Source organism: Larimichthys crocea, chromosome VIII, assembly GCF_000972845.2.
Source record: "Larimichthys crocea isolate SSNF chromosome VIII, L_crocea_2.0, whole genome shotgun sequence".
Lineage (NCBI taxonomy): Eukaryota > Metazoa > Chordata > Actinopteri > Sciaenidae > Larimichthys > Larimichthys crocea.
Genome location: NC_040018.1, coordinates 7702222 through 7718291, shown reverse-complemented (window position 1 = coordinate 7718291; position 16070 = coordinate 7702222). Strand labels below are relative to the sequence as shown.

Genomic DNA, 16070 nt, shown 5'->3' with positions numbered 1-16070 from the left:
GCTACAGAGATATGTACCAAGCAGGTCCTTGAGATCCTCAGCAGCTGGACTCCTGGTCGTGCCCAGAACCTCCACATGATAATCATGATGAAAGATTAAGACTTTATAGCCTGGATTTTATTTAAGGTGCCCTGTCATTCACTGCTGAGTCTTCCTTTCTTTATACTTTTATCCTCTGTGTTTATTCACCTTATAGGCTTTAATGTGCTTTTCTATTTATTTTTTTAAATTTGTTTTATTGCTGCACTTTTTATGTTTGTTAACTTGTTTTTAAAAAATACATGTATACATTTTATAATTATATGGCCTTTATTTATTTTATTTTTGTCTTATCTATCTATCTATCTATCTATCTATCTATCTATCTATCTATCTTCGTTGTTTTATTTTCGCTCTGTGAAGCACTTTGGGCTGCGTGATTGCATGAAAGGTGATATTAGTAAGTTTGAGTGAAATCTAGTGGTGTAGTTGTGGATTGCCTCACCTCACCTGCTTACCAGGACGAAGTGCCAGGGATGTGAAATATGCCAAAAAAAACAAAAAAAATGTGAAAGCCCCTCTCTAAAGAAAGTGCAAGAGGTCATGACCTCTCTGTGTGTAAGTATGTGGAGGTGTGTGTGTGTGTGGTTGTGCGCAGGCCACACTCCTCATTACATCCACACCCAAACTGAGAGTGGTTTCTCTGGAGGTCTGTGTGAAAGTTTCATGACCTGGCAGGAGTCCCTCCCTGTGCCTCTCTGCTCCTCAGACTTAGTTTCTCAGACCTCCCCCAGGTATTTCTCATGTTAGCTTTAAGTGATGAGGTTATTTCCACATTCCTGGGCACTTAAACATCCACTGTATCAACACAAAAAAAACTCTGCTTATTCAGAAATGATGTCAGTTATTCTCATTTAGAAAACTTAGTAAAAGAACAAAAAGTCGGATTTGGGGAAATAACTACATATAACTTCACAGTGACATATACGATTCACATCATTTTCATCAAATCGTTGTCCGTCTCGGCTTCTCATGAGCTTGTATTCACCTCAGTTAACTTTGGGAGCTCTCTGAGACAACGTCACGTCATAGTTCTTCTTCACAATCGTATCATGGTATCCCAATCACTCATCCTCTCTCATTTCCTCTCCCTCTTGTTGTCTCCAGTCATCCATTAGGGTTGGATAGAAATGATTATTTGTTGTGTGTTACATACAGACATGTGACTTCATATCATGGTTTTAAAATGTTTGGGTGTTTTGTAACAATGAGAACTTTTTGGCTATGTTTGCCTGACATCACTGAAGACTCACAGGAGTACTGTGGAATTAACTCTCCATTTTAAACACTCTGTGAGGTTTCCTTTTGCACCACCATCAGGCCAAAATGTCCACACTAAGCTGGCTAATGCTTAGATCAACGGCTCTATCAGTAGCAATGATGGTCTGCAGTGTGTGGAATGTCACATCTCTACATCTTTTGCAGATGTGCATGTTGCACGGAGGACGACTTGCAATGACTTTGGAGATGTCCTGATGTTTCATCACCTTCATCTTCAGGTCAGAGACTCCTAATCTTGAAACTCTGTGTATGTACATGCACAACACTAGTGTTGAAACCAACACTGGCAAAGAAACTGTGGAATCGTAGTCTGTCTGACCTGGTTGCTCTGCCAAGTCTCAGTTAATAAACATCTGTCCCCTCCTGCTCTTTTAGATAACCTGAGTTGTGTAATATATCTGAACTCAACACTGAGTTGTTCTCATTTATACCTTTTTGTTTCTGTAGTCAGACAACTTAAGATAACATCATCAGGGTGTATTATAGGCCACCGGTGTGGATCATACAACTAACTAACCTCTAGGTTATCACTTCATCACTGCACCATTTCTCACACTTCTAACATAGAGCTAATTAAGAATTTCCCCCGTTGAGGAATCAATAAAGTTCTTCTTCTTCTTCTTCTTACAAGTGACTTTATCAGTAACTTTATTTTCATGTGATGTGTCTATCTCCAGTACACACCTTGATTTTCCATGAAAGTATCCTCCAATCCATGTATGAAAAGTAAGTTCACATAGTTCACTGAAGCTATATATATATATATACATATACACACACATATATATATATATAAATGAATGAATGCTGCGCACAACCATACACACACACACACCTCCACATACTTACACACAGAGGTCATGACCTCTGACATCATTTTGTTTAGTTTGACGTATACTAAGAATATGGCAGATATGGAATATAATATGTTTATTAAGTATTAAAACAGGTAAAACAAGAACACATAACAAAACAAACATTTGTCTCACGTACATTATTCAGATTCACATTCGTACAGACAAGAGATTCAGGCAGGAGTCACATTCTATACAAGTAAAAATACATTTAAAATAAATGAGTCCAGTAAAATAAAGTAAAGAGGGTTTATTGTTATGTGTGAAATATTTACATGATTAAGGAAAGGTAAGCAGAAATCTAAGTAAATAAATTAAATTGTGAAGCGTCCCTTTTGAGGCACCCTCTTGTGAGAATGGTGGAAGTATTCAAACCAACACATGACAGAAAGGGTTCCCATGTTTTACGAAAGGGCATCATCGTTGCTGTGAAGTTTACATGTCATATAGTCCAATGCAACATATTCAAATATAACCCTTTGCCACTGGAACTTTATCTGTGATCCAATTCAATGCCAAATACTCTTTTGGCACAGAAAGCAAGTGTATGTTGAAGTTTACAATGGTTCCCTTTGTTCAAACATATTGCTATCACACTTTGTACATTATTGTGCAGATTAAGGAGGGGTGGTGCTGCTGACCCTTCCTAAACAGAAACAGTTAACAGAATAAATACTAGTGCAGGATGAGGTTACATTTATGTTCATAGGAAACTTTGCATTTCCTTTCAAACTTGTTTACTGTCCTCACAATAACTTTTGGATTTTGCCCCCCACCCCTCCTGCAAACCACAACCACCCCCCCGGCTCTGCAGGTCCCGCCTCCAGACAGACATCCAGCCGGACTGATCCGTCTCACAGCGGACACCCATCAGAGTCAGTCACCGGACGAGCCGCGCCCTCCTCTTTATTTCTCTGCCCTGCCACAAGTTTGTTTGTCTCCGGTTTGTCAGGATGAGCGTCGCGGTGGCGGACGGCTGTTTTCTATCCGCTCTGCAGCCCAACTCAGCCTTCACGACTTACGTGGTTCCCTCGGACTGTTCGTCTCAGGACCCGGGCGCTAGAGCCAGGAGGGTCCGGGAGCAGGTCCGGTTACGCATGGCTGAGAAGAAGTCCTCCTCTCTCCCCAGACTGGACGACTCTCTGATCGGATCAACAGGTGAGCCACCTCGACTTAAACACTTGTCTTTGTCCAAGCCATCAGCAGGTGATGTCTAGTAACTACATTATAAATGTACAAACACTTCATGTTCTTTGAAATAACTATGATTAATGCCCATCATAATAATATTCGGGTATTCAGTGGAGTTTCTAAATCACTTCTAACAAGTAAAACAGAAATCAGATCATGCAGCAGACCTCCTGTTTGGCTTCCAGCTGCATTAATACATCATTTGTCTGTTTGGGGGGGGGGGGGCAGATCATGTTATAAAGTGACACATTCTCGTCTCGTAAAAGCTGTGCTGTGGTGAAAGTTTAGGTGAAGAATTGCCTAAGATAACATTAAACTGTGGAATTGTCCACCTGAGGCTGATGAATGGTCCTCCCTGCTTTGTCTGTTGCTTGCGGTGAAGTGAGTGTGTACAGTGGGTTTATCAGAGCTTTTTGTGCCTGCTGGGAACGAGGTTGAGTAGAGTAAAAGTTGTGGTCAGTGGGATCAAAACAATGAGCTGAAAAAAACGCTAAAATACTTCATGTAAATGATTCTTGGTGGGTTTGTCACAGTTAGTGTAGGGGTGGTCCGGTTCGGTCTGCATGTTCTCCCCTGTGTCTGTGTGGATTCTCTCCAGGTACTCCGGCTTCCTCCCACAGTCCAAAGACATTAACTTAACAGGTTAACTGGTCACTCTAAATTGTCCGTAGGTGTCAGTGTGAACATGAATGGTTGTTTGTCTCTATGTGACTGACTTGTTCAGGGTGTACCCCGCCTCTCACCCAATGTCTGCTGGGATCGCTGATGAGGATGAGCAGTTATGGATGGATAGAATTAGTGTAGCCGTGTTAAAGTAACATTTAGGTGAGAACCAAGTCACGGACTAGTCATTTCATTTAATAAGAAACTAACTGCACTAAACTTGTTTAGCACTTGTGCTGATTGTACTGTGGGTTTACTTTCATATTTATATTCTTATCCAGTTTATGAATTAGACATATGAATTCTGATGACGATGTGAAACATGACACCTTTGGGAGTCTGCTTGCAAGTTTGGTATTCATTCACCAAGCAGTTCATTAAACATTAAACTCAGATTTAGTTCTGCAGTGGTCTTGCTCCTCTTTCCTTGTGTTACTGTGGACCATTGGAGGATTTTGTTGTTTTGCTCCAGAGGCAGAAGTCATACTGGCTTAAACAACATCCACCTGAATCCCCCAGAGTGATTCAGAGTCATGTCATGTGCTGACATGTACCTCAAAAAATGTATTTAATGAGGTACAGGACACACAATCCATGGCTTGAAAAGGTTTTGGGGTTATGGATCCCATCTAGTTGATTGTTGACATTCTTTGATGTTAAAGTAATTGAACAGAATTAATCTAATTGGCTACTCTACATTAATACATTCATGATTTTGTTATAGGGTGTCGTGTAACAAACTGTCCACACCGAATGCATGCGCTGTTAGAACACCAATACTCAGTCCCATGTCACACGGTCACAGACAGACCCACATTTCAACACAATAACAACAGATGTGAATGTTGAATGCGAAGTGAGCTGTTATGCAACCAAGATGGGAAATCTGCTACACAGACAATATGCAGGGAAGTGATGATGTGGAAATTTAAAAATTCCATCTCGTAGAGACCCATGTTCAGGACTGTGCTGGGCTCGCTTCAGCTCTGATGTGATCTCTAACACATCACAGCAGTTTGACATTTAATCCGTGGATGATTGTGATGTCAGTTAGCTTTACTAAGCCATTCGCTGTAATCATTTCACAGTTTTTATACATTCTGATACACAGATGTGTATTTGTTCACTATGAGCATCTGTGAATGTGTTATTTCCTCCTTCCTGTGCTTATTTCCTGTTTTTTTCCTCTCTATGGAAACTAATTCATGACATCACGGATCCAAGTCAGGATGGAGTTGACACGTTAAAGAGAAATATTCTTTTCTGTTTATAAAGAAATATAATCCAAAAAGCAATTATTAAGCAAACAGATTGAAGAACACGTCAAGGGGAAATCTCTCATCCTTACGTCTGCTACTCCTTCTGTCTGATAAGACAACATGACCCCAGTATGACCCATGAGGAAGTCAGGATGTGGTCTGAAAGCTGCATGTAAGCTCGTCTGAGGTCTTCTTTCATTAGTAAAATGATTAACTGAATGCCAACACAGATTAACTTTCATTCCACTGAATCCTGTTTTTGTGGAAATATCCATGAAACTTCCATTAGTCACACAGAATAGAGCTCCTCAACTACAAAAAAAAAGTATAACTTATATATACCACAACATTTCAATCAGATCAGCAGAGACTTTATCGAAATAGATGCATAAAAAGAAAATAGAATTAATTTACTGACAGCGCATGCACAATGGGAATAAAATTTGGCGCGTCTTTATATTTCAGGCAGTAAGGATGCAATGAGCTGTGAATATCCCAATGATGGAAACAATCATGGAGGGACTGGGAAGACAGGTTGTGATATAGATTGTTGGTGAACGGAGGGAGGATGGTTGACAGCAGCAGAGAAAGGAACAGTTTTAGTCTATGGTCAACGTGAAATCAACATCAATAAAAATAAGCAAATAAATCCAATATCTTACTATACTGTACTCTACAAACCAGCAACCTGATTTCCATGTGTGGCACATTCTGTTGCATTGGGTTTCAACATAAAGGTTACACGCCCTCAGCTGGGGGATTGAGTTGGAAGTGGGAACAGAAATTAAAAGAGAAAGTAGGGGAATAGAGTAAGCATGAAGATGGTCAGTGTTTTCCGACTGAACCTGTGCTAAGCCTCCTTTTTTGTTGTTTTAGATGTGTTTTTCTTCTCCATTCGACACAGCCAGAGGTTAGCATTCATCTCTGGGATTAATTAAAAAGGCTGAACTGCATTACCTCACAACAATAACAACATTTTGACAGAAGTTATTGCACACTTGATTCACTGCGTCACAAGTCAAGCTTCAAGTTTCAAGAATCTGCTCGCATTTACACAAGATACAGATGTGAAGGAAAAGAAAAAAATACATTGAACTTTTTAAAGTTAAACTGAAGTTTGTGTATTTTTCTTTTTTTTTTTTAAATAAATTTTAAACAGCTTTGTTTTGACTTTTGTATCAATATTTGATATTTGATTTTATTTTCGTATTCAATGCTCTTTAGGTGGTTGCAGGGTTTTGCTCAGCCCGTCTCTGACTCCAACACTTCATACATTATATTATGTGATTGAAAAGATGGAGAAACTTACAGAGTGCTGTCCCTGCTACACGTGTAACAAAAAAAACAACAACTAATTAACAGTTAAGTAACAGTTAACTAGGTTCATCAACCAGCTATCACATGCACACCTGATATGCTCTATGCCCTCTCCCCAACAGACACAAAGCAACTGCTTACATAGGCACTGTTTTATTACGACCTGCATTGCAACAAATTTGGACCCCTAAAAGAAAGATAGCCAATTCTAGTTATCCTCTATACCAGTGGTTCTTAACCTGGGTTCGATCGAACCCTAGGGGTTCGGTGAGTCGGTCTCAGGGGTTTGGTGGAGCCTCCGCCCTGGAATTTTTTATACCATTTGTTACAACATATCTTTGTGAGCAATCGTTTTCGAGGATGCTGGACATAAAAACTAAGAAAAGGAACAGACTTTGCTGTGAAAATGACATGAGACTGGCACTTGCCAAGGTGAAGCCACGCATATCTGAACTGGTCTCTCAAAGGCAACAGCAGAAGTCACACTGAGGTAAGTTGTTGTGAGTTCATGCACTGTGTTGGTTTTGTTATTTGAACAAGGTGATGTTAATGAACGGTTCATTTTGTGCACCAGTAAAAAAAACACATTTTATTTTTTACTAAAGAAGGGTTCGGTGAATGAGCATATGAAACTGGTGGGGTTCGGTACCTCCAACAAGGTTAAGAACCACTGCTCTATACTCTATCCATAGTCCATGGTCTGAGTCTCAGTTGTACACCTGAGATGCACCTTCCTCAAATATGTCCAAAAACGTTTTTATGTGCACAATTATGTGATATTATAGTTTTGATTTCCATGAAAAGTGAAGAACATTCAAATTTCAGTTTGGCTTTAAAACAGCAGCAGCAGAATGACAGTGACATTAAGTAGATATTATTGAGTACGTGTATATGTACCCTATGTAAAGCCGCTGATCTGATGTTTAAAGGTAATTTAAAATATTTTGTTGATGCCTATATAAGTGACATTTTGTCATGAGTTAAAAGTTTCATTCGACATTGGATGGAATTGAATATTCCAAAGGGGGTTCTTCACACATTGTTGCCTGAATTCAGATTATGTTGGATGTGGTGCATCCACAGTGAAAATGAAAGGAATCAGGAATCAGAACAAAATATGCAAACTTGGACAGCGTGGTGCAGTCACAAGAGATGCTTGTGTGGGCGAGTGCAATGAACGAGGGTGTCAACTCCTGAAAAATGCATGTTAGCTGAGGTCTGGTTCAACACCCCTTCTAAGCTCATTGACCACCTTGTGTGCTGAACATTCCTTTCTAATCTGCTCTTCACAGCATGTTATCAGAGTCTATTTTAGACTGGTCTGTACTTCGGCCAGGGGAGTAAGACCTGCTGTCACATCGAGTGACTGGACCATAAAACTTGAGGGCTTAACGTAAGAGAAAAATGGATATAATTAGATCTTAATAAATTTGAATGTTGAGAAAAGAATATCATTCCAGTTACTTGTATTGTCCTGGGTCCTAAAGTAAAGCTTTTAACTTTGACTTTTTCTTGTAGTCATGTCCAAGTAATAGTGAAAATATTCAATCTTTATCTTACTGCCTGAGCTAATAAAAACTACCAAGCATAAAACATCTTATCCATTTTTTCCTTGACTCTTGTGAAATCGATTACTGTAGGTTTGCACTTCAGCCAGATAAGAAGAAAAGGGCATAAGGTTACGAGCAAGGAATGCAATCATCTTAACCACCAAGGTCAGGTTCAAGCTTTTAACCCAACCTAATGGCAGGGGTCAGTTATGTACACAATGTTACTTTCCTTAAGATATTTATCAGTTTTGATGAGAGGAGATGGGAGTAGACCCTGACATTTCTGGTGTTCTCCTGACTTGAGTATGTGGGTACTAGTTTACAGAATACTACAAGGTACAAGCTTTACTGCACCACTAGTAAGGATGGTGATATTTGTTGTCAGTTGTTGGTCGGTCTGTCCAGACCAGGGTATTTCAACTAATATTGGTATACTTTCCATCTCTATGGGTTTGATTTCTGGTTTTGGTGACATGCTTACCATTTGTCTAGTGCCAACAGTAGCGGGTCAAATTACTCCCTTTGAAAGTCCAAGACATTGTATCTTAAAAACTATTGTGTTGGATGACAAGGTTGTCTTTTTGGATATCGTGGGACAAGGATTGAAGCTTTAGTAGAAGATGACTTTGTGACAGAGATTGAAACCTTTGAGAAAACACAGTGTTGAGAAAGACTTGGCTGGATACCATGACCCGATAATGGTTCATGGAGAAAGAGAGAAGCTGCACACATAAATCACTGAGAGGCTTCTTGTATTGCTTCTTGAGAAAACAGCCTCATCTTGGGAGATTGGCTTAATCACAGTCATAAAACTTTTGAGAGAAGACTGGAGTTGATTAAAAACATGCTTAAACATTCCTGTATTCTGGATTTCTTATGGTATGCGAGTGTGTTCACATGCAGTAAGAATTATCCTGGTGTTGACGACGACACCATGATAGTAATGTTTGGAAAAGAAGAAGCAAAGGGAGTTTGAAGAGATTCACCACCGGAAACATTTCCACTCTCTTGGACCATCACAAGATAGAAACATATTGAAACATAGAAACATATACAGTCACGGTCAGGTTTTGCTTTATCAGAACTAGTCTGTGTATTTCTAGTTACTAGTTTTCCTGAACAGCTACATCATAGCCATCATAGAAAGCGGTTAGGTGATTGTTTTACCATTGGTTTAAGGAAAATTATTAAGGGAAGCGACTGACACCTTTGCTAACTGCAGTCAGCTAATATTACTGACTAGTCCAACAGCAGTCAGCCCAGCTCGGCGTCTGTCTTTCAGCCTTTTACTGTATTTCACATAAATCTCCCCAACAGTCCCAGATTTACTCTTGCCAGACAGCTTCTTGCTCAGTCACTCTCTTTTCTCTCTTCTTAGTTTCCTCCATCATTCTCTTTGGTCTCTTCATCTCTGCTGAGTTCAGTTGCTTACTTGCCTCCCTCACTGTGCTTGAAAACCTTCTTTTACCGGTGCTCCAAAACAGCTGTAGTACAAGTTAGAGATTATACTCTGTAGTACAGAGTGTAATCTCTAATCTGTAACTTCATTTGCACATATTTATGTATTGCAGTGTTTCTTGGGAGTGGCAATTCTCTTCTTTAGCTGTGTGTTACATTTTTGCCAATTAATAATAGATCACAGTTTGTGATTAATATATTGTTGGTTCTATGCTGTGCAGGGTCTTCTTATTGTGGTGGTCGTGTATGAGTATACCTCCCCTGACCTCTAACCTGGTGATGCTAATGCTGAGGAATACAGCCCAGCTCTCCTCCCAGCCCCGGCTCGCCTCCCTCCTTCCTTCCGTCCTGGGCTGCATAGTGTGTGTGTGTGTTGTTTTTACTCCAAAGCGTTCAAAACAGGCACCACACCTCCTTCCTTTCTCTGTTCAACTCATAGCAGCTCACTTATACTATGTTTTTATAGTTTAATGTGCTGTTGAGTGTTCATACCTATGGTTATAGTGTGAAATCTATTCTTCTTTCATCCACATGTGTATGCACATTATTTCCATCTGCGAGGTGAAGTGAATCCATCTGTACTACATTAGTTCTGTTAGACAAAGACCTGCTGGATGCTTCAACCACTTTGGTCTAGAGTAAAATATCTTGTGGACTGGCACAACAGTTTGTAATCATCCCCTGACTGCTGGTTGCTTCATATTGTAATGCTTTGACAAGTAGTGGATGGATTGCTATAACATTAGGCACATACATCCGTGTCCCCCTGATCCTGTGACGAGTGCCACAAAACTGACTGACATTCATCCTTAGCTGTGCTCTCTGTTTAGTGCTATTACCTCTCTAAACATTTCTCAGGATTTTAACATTATCATTGTGCACGTTAGCATGCATTTTAGCATTTGGCCTCCATGTCTAAGCACGGCTTCACAAAGGTTTTGCTGTAAACTTTTATTCTTGTTAACACTGTGTATTATTTCTTTTTATTTATTTGGAAAACACAAGACACCATTGTTATGGTACTATTGTTACACCCATATCAAAGGATGTCCTGGAAACGAAGGTCACGCAACAGACTTACGGTATCAGTTTAAGGAGCAAGTTACCACTTTTCCAACACGCCTCTAACCAGGCATTAGTAACAATCAATGGGCTGAAAAGTGGTGAAGTTCATTATTAACAGTGATCCATAAAGCAGGGACCCAACTGATAGTGTTAAAAGGATCTGCTTGCTAAAATTGTTCTTAATATTAACCTGAATCACACACGTTTTACTGCTATGAGACAATGAGCAGAAAATATAGGAGATAGATTTGGATATAGAATTGAGCTGCAGATAGTGACGTCGCCTCTCATGTTACATAACATTACAAATTACATTACTAGTTAAGAAGAAGATTTACTTATTGATTAAATTAAATAATTAATCCCTCAATGGGGAAATTCTTCACACACAAAGGGCCTATACACTTGCAAATGTGGACAGATGGTGGAGCATTTTATTTTGAATGTGTGAAAGCAAACCAGCAAATCAGTCCACACTCCATCTTTTGGTCTGAGCTGAACTTGAACTGGGTGGTTGCCAGCGTCTCTAAAGACTGAGCTACTGCCGCCCCAAAGAGAGAACATTACATGAAAGAAACGTTTTCATTTTTTAAACTAAATGATGATGACTGGTGTCATTTGTTTGTCATTTGAAATATGTATATGTATATATATATATATACTCGAGAAGGTTTGCCCCACTCAACCAATTTTACATATTTTGGGGTTAGTTTTTGTTATAATTTTGATAAATAACTAGAATTACAAGTATAATAGTTTCCAAGCATGCCGATGCAATCCTGAGCTGGAAGCTCACCAACCCAAGAAGCCAAGATGTGTCACTGAATCATTTCCCCTCTCATCCACGAGTGATAAAGTGTCACAATTTACGTAACTTCTCCTCTCTGCAGTCAGGATAAACATTCTGAATATTAAACATGTTGACACTGTGGCACTGATGGAAAACATTAATATTTTATCTTTCTTTTCTTTGTCTAGACTACAGCCTTCCAGAGCCAAGGAGCTTCACCCACACCCATGGTTTCAGTTCCAGGTCCATGATACACACACCCAGCCGCGTCGTAGCTGTGAGTACCATTTGCTTCATTTCACAATAATACATATGAGAAAATATTTATCAGTGCAGATCCATGCAACAATACTGCAGCTTTGGGACACGTTTGGTGTAGCTGTGCGAGGTGAGGCTTAACAATGTGAAAGAAAGCTGTAAGAGTGATTCATGGTCTTCTTTGTGCAGTGTCCTCTTGTAGTTCAAAGACTCTGGCTGTGATGGACTGTAGCAGAGACATGCATTTAAAGATGATTCAGATTTATTTTGACTTCTGTCTTCTTTCTGTTGTTTTGTCCAGCAGTTCTGTCACAAATCATGCTTTGTTCAACAAGTTAATTGTTAAGGTATCGCGCAGCCTGTGTCCCTTACATAATTTTCTTATGTTGGCCTAAATGTGTATGTCAGCATGCTGAAACAAGCACAAGAAGATGACCTCAGTGTCTTTGGTACAGTTCTGGCTGAGATCCAGTAGTGCAGCTATGCCAGTAAGCCAGAACAGACTATCAGATTAGTTAAATTAGTGATTAGTTCAAAGAGAAAACGAGTGTTACCCAAACTGTCTGCGGACCGACTGATTTAAACTTTGACCTGCTGCGCTGAATTGTGACTGTGCAATGGGGGATTATTAACAGCCTTCCCTTCACTTTATTTTTCCTCCACATAAAGTTTAGTTAATCTGGGTGGACTGCTGTCTTTATTTACAGCATGTCTGATCAATGTTTTCACTTTAACAATGTAAAACATAACTTTTTCTGTAGTACAGTAGGGCAGTATTCGTGTCCGTTCCGTTCCAATCAGCCGCTATTGTTTATGAATAGTGTTTCCTCTCCACTCTAATTGTATCTGTGTCAAGACAAGGAAATTTTTGCTGAGCAAATTCAGAACAATGGAAAGACACAAGAAAAATATAAACAGGACGTTTGTCTGTTGCTTCTGACTGATCGGTGTAACAATGCAAAGGCAGCAGAGAGCTTCCTGCAGCTCACAGGAACCAGGCGTTACCGAAGGAAAGAAGAGAGAGCATACACCACCTTTCTGCTGTCCAGCACTGCTTACTGAGCCTCAAGCTTCTTGTAAAATTGTTACAAAAAGAAGACACTAGTCATACTTTTCTCTGCACTGTAAGAGCTTCACGATAACAATGTTTTGCACAACCTCGAATGCCCTGAAAAAGTGCCCTTTCATATCAGAAATGTATAAAAAAAAAGATTATCTGTGCTGCAATGTGTATGCTAACTTCTTGTTAACCACACACCCTGCAGATGCCGACGGTACCCCTTCAGTCGTCTGGTTATTCCTCTCACTCTGCCGTGGAAACTACTTCCAGGGTGAGGAGTAAAGCTAGTGTGGTCCAGAACAGCTTCCACACCTCCCAGTCACAAACAAGAAGACGCACTAAGTCAGTGGGTCAGGCAGACGGGGATCCATTTGCTGTCACTGTGCCGGTTCCTCCAGAGAGATCCTTCATCCCAGTCACTGTGCCTCCTTCCGGCACCCTGAGGCACACCCTCAGCGGGACGCTGGCCCAGGACAGAGGCTACTGGCAGCATGAGGAGGAGCAGCCACATCAGTACACCTACAAAGGCCCCTCTCACCGCACCATCAGCCGTATAATCAACCGACAGCAGCACTACCAACAGCAGGGTTCTTCCTTGGGTCAGGAGGGCTGGGTGGGGACAGGTAGGGGGGTCCCCATGGCAGGGGACGGCTGGGGGACACAGTGGCAGCAGCATGTGTCCAGGGCCAACCATTCCATCGGAACCATCGGAACGGGGCAGTACCAGTACCAGGCCCCCATTCACCGGGCTTCCTCACTGCGCAGTGTGAAGAGTGTTGGTAAAGGGGTGGATGTCATGGATGGAGCATCGATTCACAGCAACGACCCACTGGAAGAGTGAGACATATTAGTCATTCATTAGCTCTATTTTTGATTAGTTAATACACTTTTTTATAGCATTATACAAATGTATCAACAAATTATGTGTGTGTGTGTGTGTGTGTGTGTGTGTGTGTGTGTGTGTGTGTGTGTATGTGTGTAGGATGCATGCTCTGGATATGCCTACAGCTGTGAGATATCTGTCTGAGCCAGATACCGCCTTGCAAGTTTTGGGAGCTGCATACATACAACACCAGTGTTACCATAGCAACCAAGCCAAAAACCAGGTGAGAACAGGTTCCACTTGGTTATGTTTTGTTAGTTTTTAATTGATGTATTTACAGATTTGATTTTCCGTTCTGTGTTTACAGTCTGTGCTGTGCCTTCTTCCTCTCAGGTCCGTACTCTGCATGGCATTCCAGCTCTGGTTCAGCTTTTCTCCAGTGATAACCAAGCAGTACAGCGTTACGCCACTGGCGCCACGAGAAATCTCATCTACGAAAACGCAGACAACAAGGCGGTGCTGGTAGATGCTGGAGGAGTGGCGCGTCTGGTCAGCATCCTGGGCGAACCTGACGAAGAGCTTCGGAAGACCATCACAGGTAGTAATGGTTCAGTCAGAATATGTCTATACATTGATTGAGTCACATAATGTGGTTTGAAGTACTCAGTTATTCAGACAACGAGAATAAAAACCTGTTGTGGCTGCAGGTGTCCTGTGGAATCTGTCCTCCAGAGACAACCTGAAGGAGAAGTTGTCCAAAGAAGCTTTATCAGAGCTGACAGAGAAAGTGCTGATTCCTCTGTGCAGGAGCATCCCACTAAGCCCATCTGAGAGAGACATCTTCAACAACACCACCGGCTGTCTCAGGTGACTCCACAGAAGACCCTGCTCAATGCTCGATCCTATTACCTTTTGTCAAAGTTAGAAAGTACAGAAGAGATTGATTGGAAAGTCAGAGTAATTTTGTACTTATTTGGCCATAAACTTAAGTATTGGATTAAAAAAAGGAACATTAAAATTTTTTGACTTGAAGTCTGAGAATGACCAAAGGTTTTGGTTCTTCCGGAGGGGAACATGAATATCTGAACCATATTTCATGACAATCCATCCAGTAGTTGAACCAAAAATCAGATCACTGAAGTCCTTTGAATTGATTTTCTAACTATGTGAATGTTAGAAGTGTATTTAATGACAATCCAGGCAGTAGTTGAAGTGGTGGATCAACCTAACCTGACTGCACCAGATGGTTTGTAACATAGAACCATCTGGGAAGTCATCATTACAAACAGACCAATAACCATCTGTCTGTCACCATCTATCATGGACAAACTTCAGCCAATCAACCGATTAACCAAACCATGTATTGTAGTCAAACTGAAGCCAGTTGGGGAAAAGAGCAAAAACATCTTTTCCATCAAGGGAAATCTTCAGTTGTTCTTTGCCCTTGTTTCAATGAAGAAATATTCTCCAGTTCAGACTGAACTAAAGATGACACGATGGATTCTCACTTGACCTGGTGATTTTGTGATCTTGTGAGTCCAGCTGGCTTTCACAGTTTGGGTGCCACATTTAAAGACCCGTCTCTAGCATGCCTAAAAATCATTTAAATCCATTCTATTAAAAAAAAATAACCATACTTCAAAACTAATCTCCTTGAAGTGCAACATCGTCTAGTAAACGCAGGGCACTGAACTGGCAATGCTTTTGGTTTTTTGCTTTACTAGGTCATGTCCTTTATACTGTAAGACAGGACACAGACACAGGTTCTGGACAAGTTTTCCATCTGTAGATTTGCAATTCAGTGTAACGGATTTCAGGGTAATTTCTAAATGTTTCTAATTAGTTTTCCACATTGTTTCCCTCCGTTTGGTCAGTTGAATGGCGCTAAATATTACAGTGTCCATGAACCTTATCTGCCATTGCTATGGAGATGTCAGAGGCATGAACCAGAGTTAAGAATAGGGTTGCTTCAATGGTGTCAGACCAGGACAGGAATGAGGACTCAGACGCAGAGGATATAATGATTAAGCACACTTTATTGAAGTCAAGTTCTTCTTAGAAGAGTGATGAAATGAAAGGGCTATGTAACTCTGTCTATTCTTAAGAGACCTGGCTAAAATGACAGGGCATAAACACTTCCCAAAAGAGGGAAAAACACATTAAAGGGAGGGAACAAGATTATATACAAACAAGGAAAACAGAAGACTATTCAAGAAATGAAACTCACAAGGAGGAAAATAAAACACTAGATAATAAACATAAAACGCTCCCGAGGAAGGAAAACCAAATCTAAACAAATGGGATCAAAAGAAAAAGGCTCACCTAAACAGGGGCTCTACTAATATCTAATGCTCTCTAACAAAACAAAAAAAAAAAAAAAAAAAAAAAACACCCCAAAACGGGGGGGAAAAAAAAACTTAAAAAAAAAAAAAAAAAAAAAAAAAAAAAAAAAAAAACGATCA

At 40.4% G+C, this 16070-nt stretch overlaps 1 protein-coding gene across 1 annotated transcript in view; it reads left to right on the top strand.

The window, feature by feature from the left end:
• Positions 1-3006: 3006 nt before the first annotated feature.
• LOC104921435 (plakophilin-3-like) overlaps positions 3007-16070 on the top strand; it is a 35920-nt gene continuing 22856 nt past the window's right edge. The window contains exons 1-6 of the mRNA XM_019274041.2: positions 3007-3332; positions 11656-11744; positions 12991-13622; positions 13768-13891; positions 14002-14206; positions 14316-14475. Coding sequence (XP_019129586.1) covers positions 3128-3332; positions 11656-11744; positions 12991-13622; positions 13768-13891; positions 14002-14206; positions 14316-14475 — 1415 coding nt within the window. The 5' untranslated portion in view covers positions 3007-3127. The remainder of the gene's footprint in view (positions 3333-11655; positions 11745-12990; positions 13623-13767; positions 13892-14001; positions 14207-14315; positions 14476-16070) is intronic.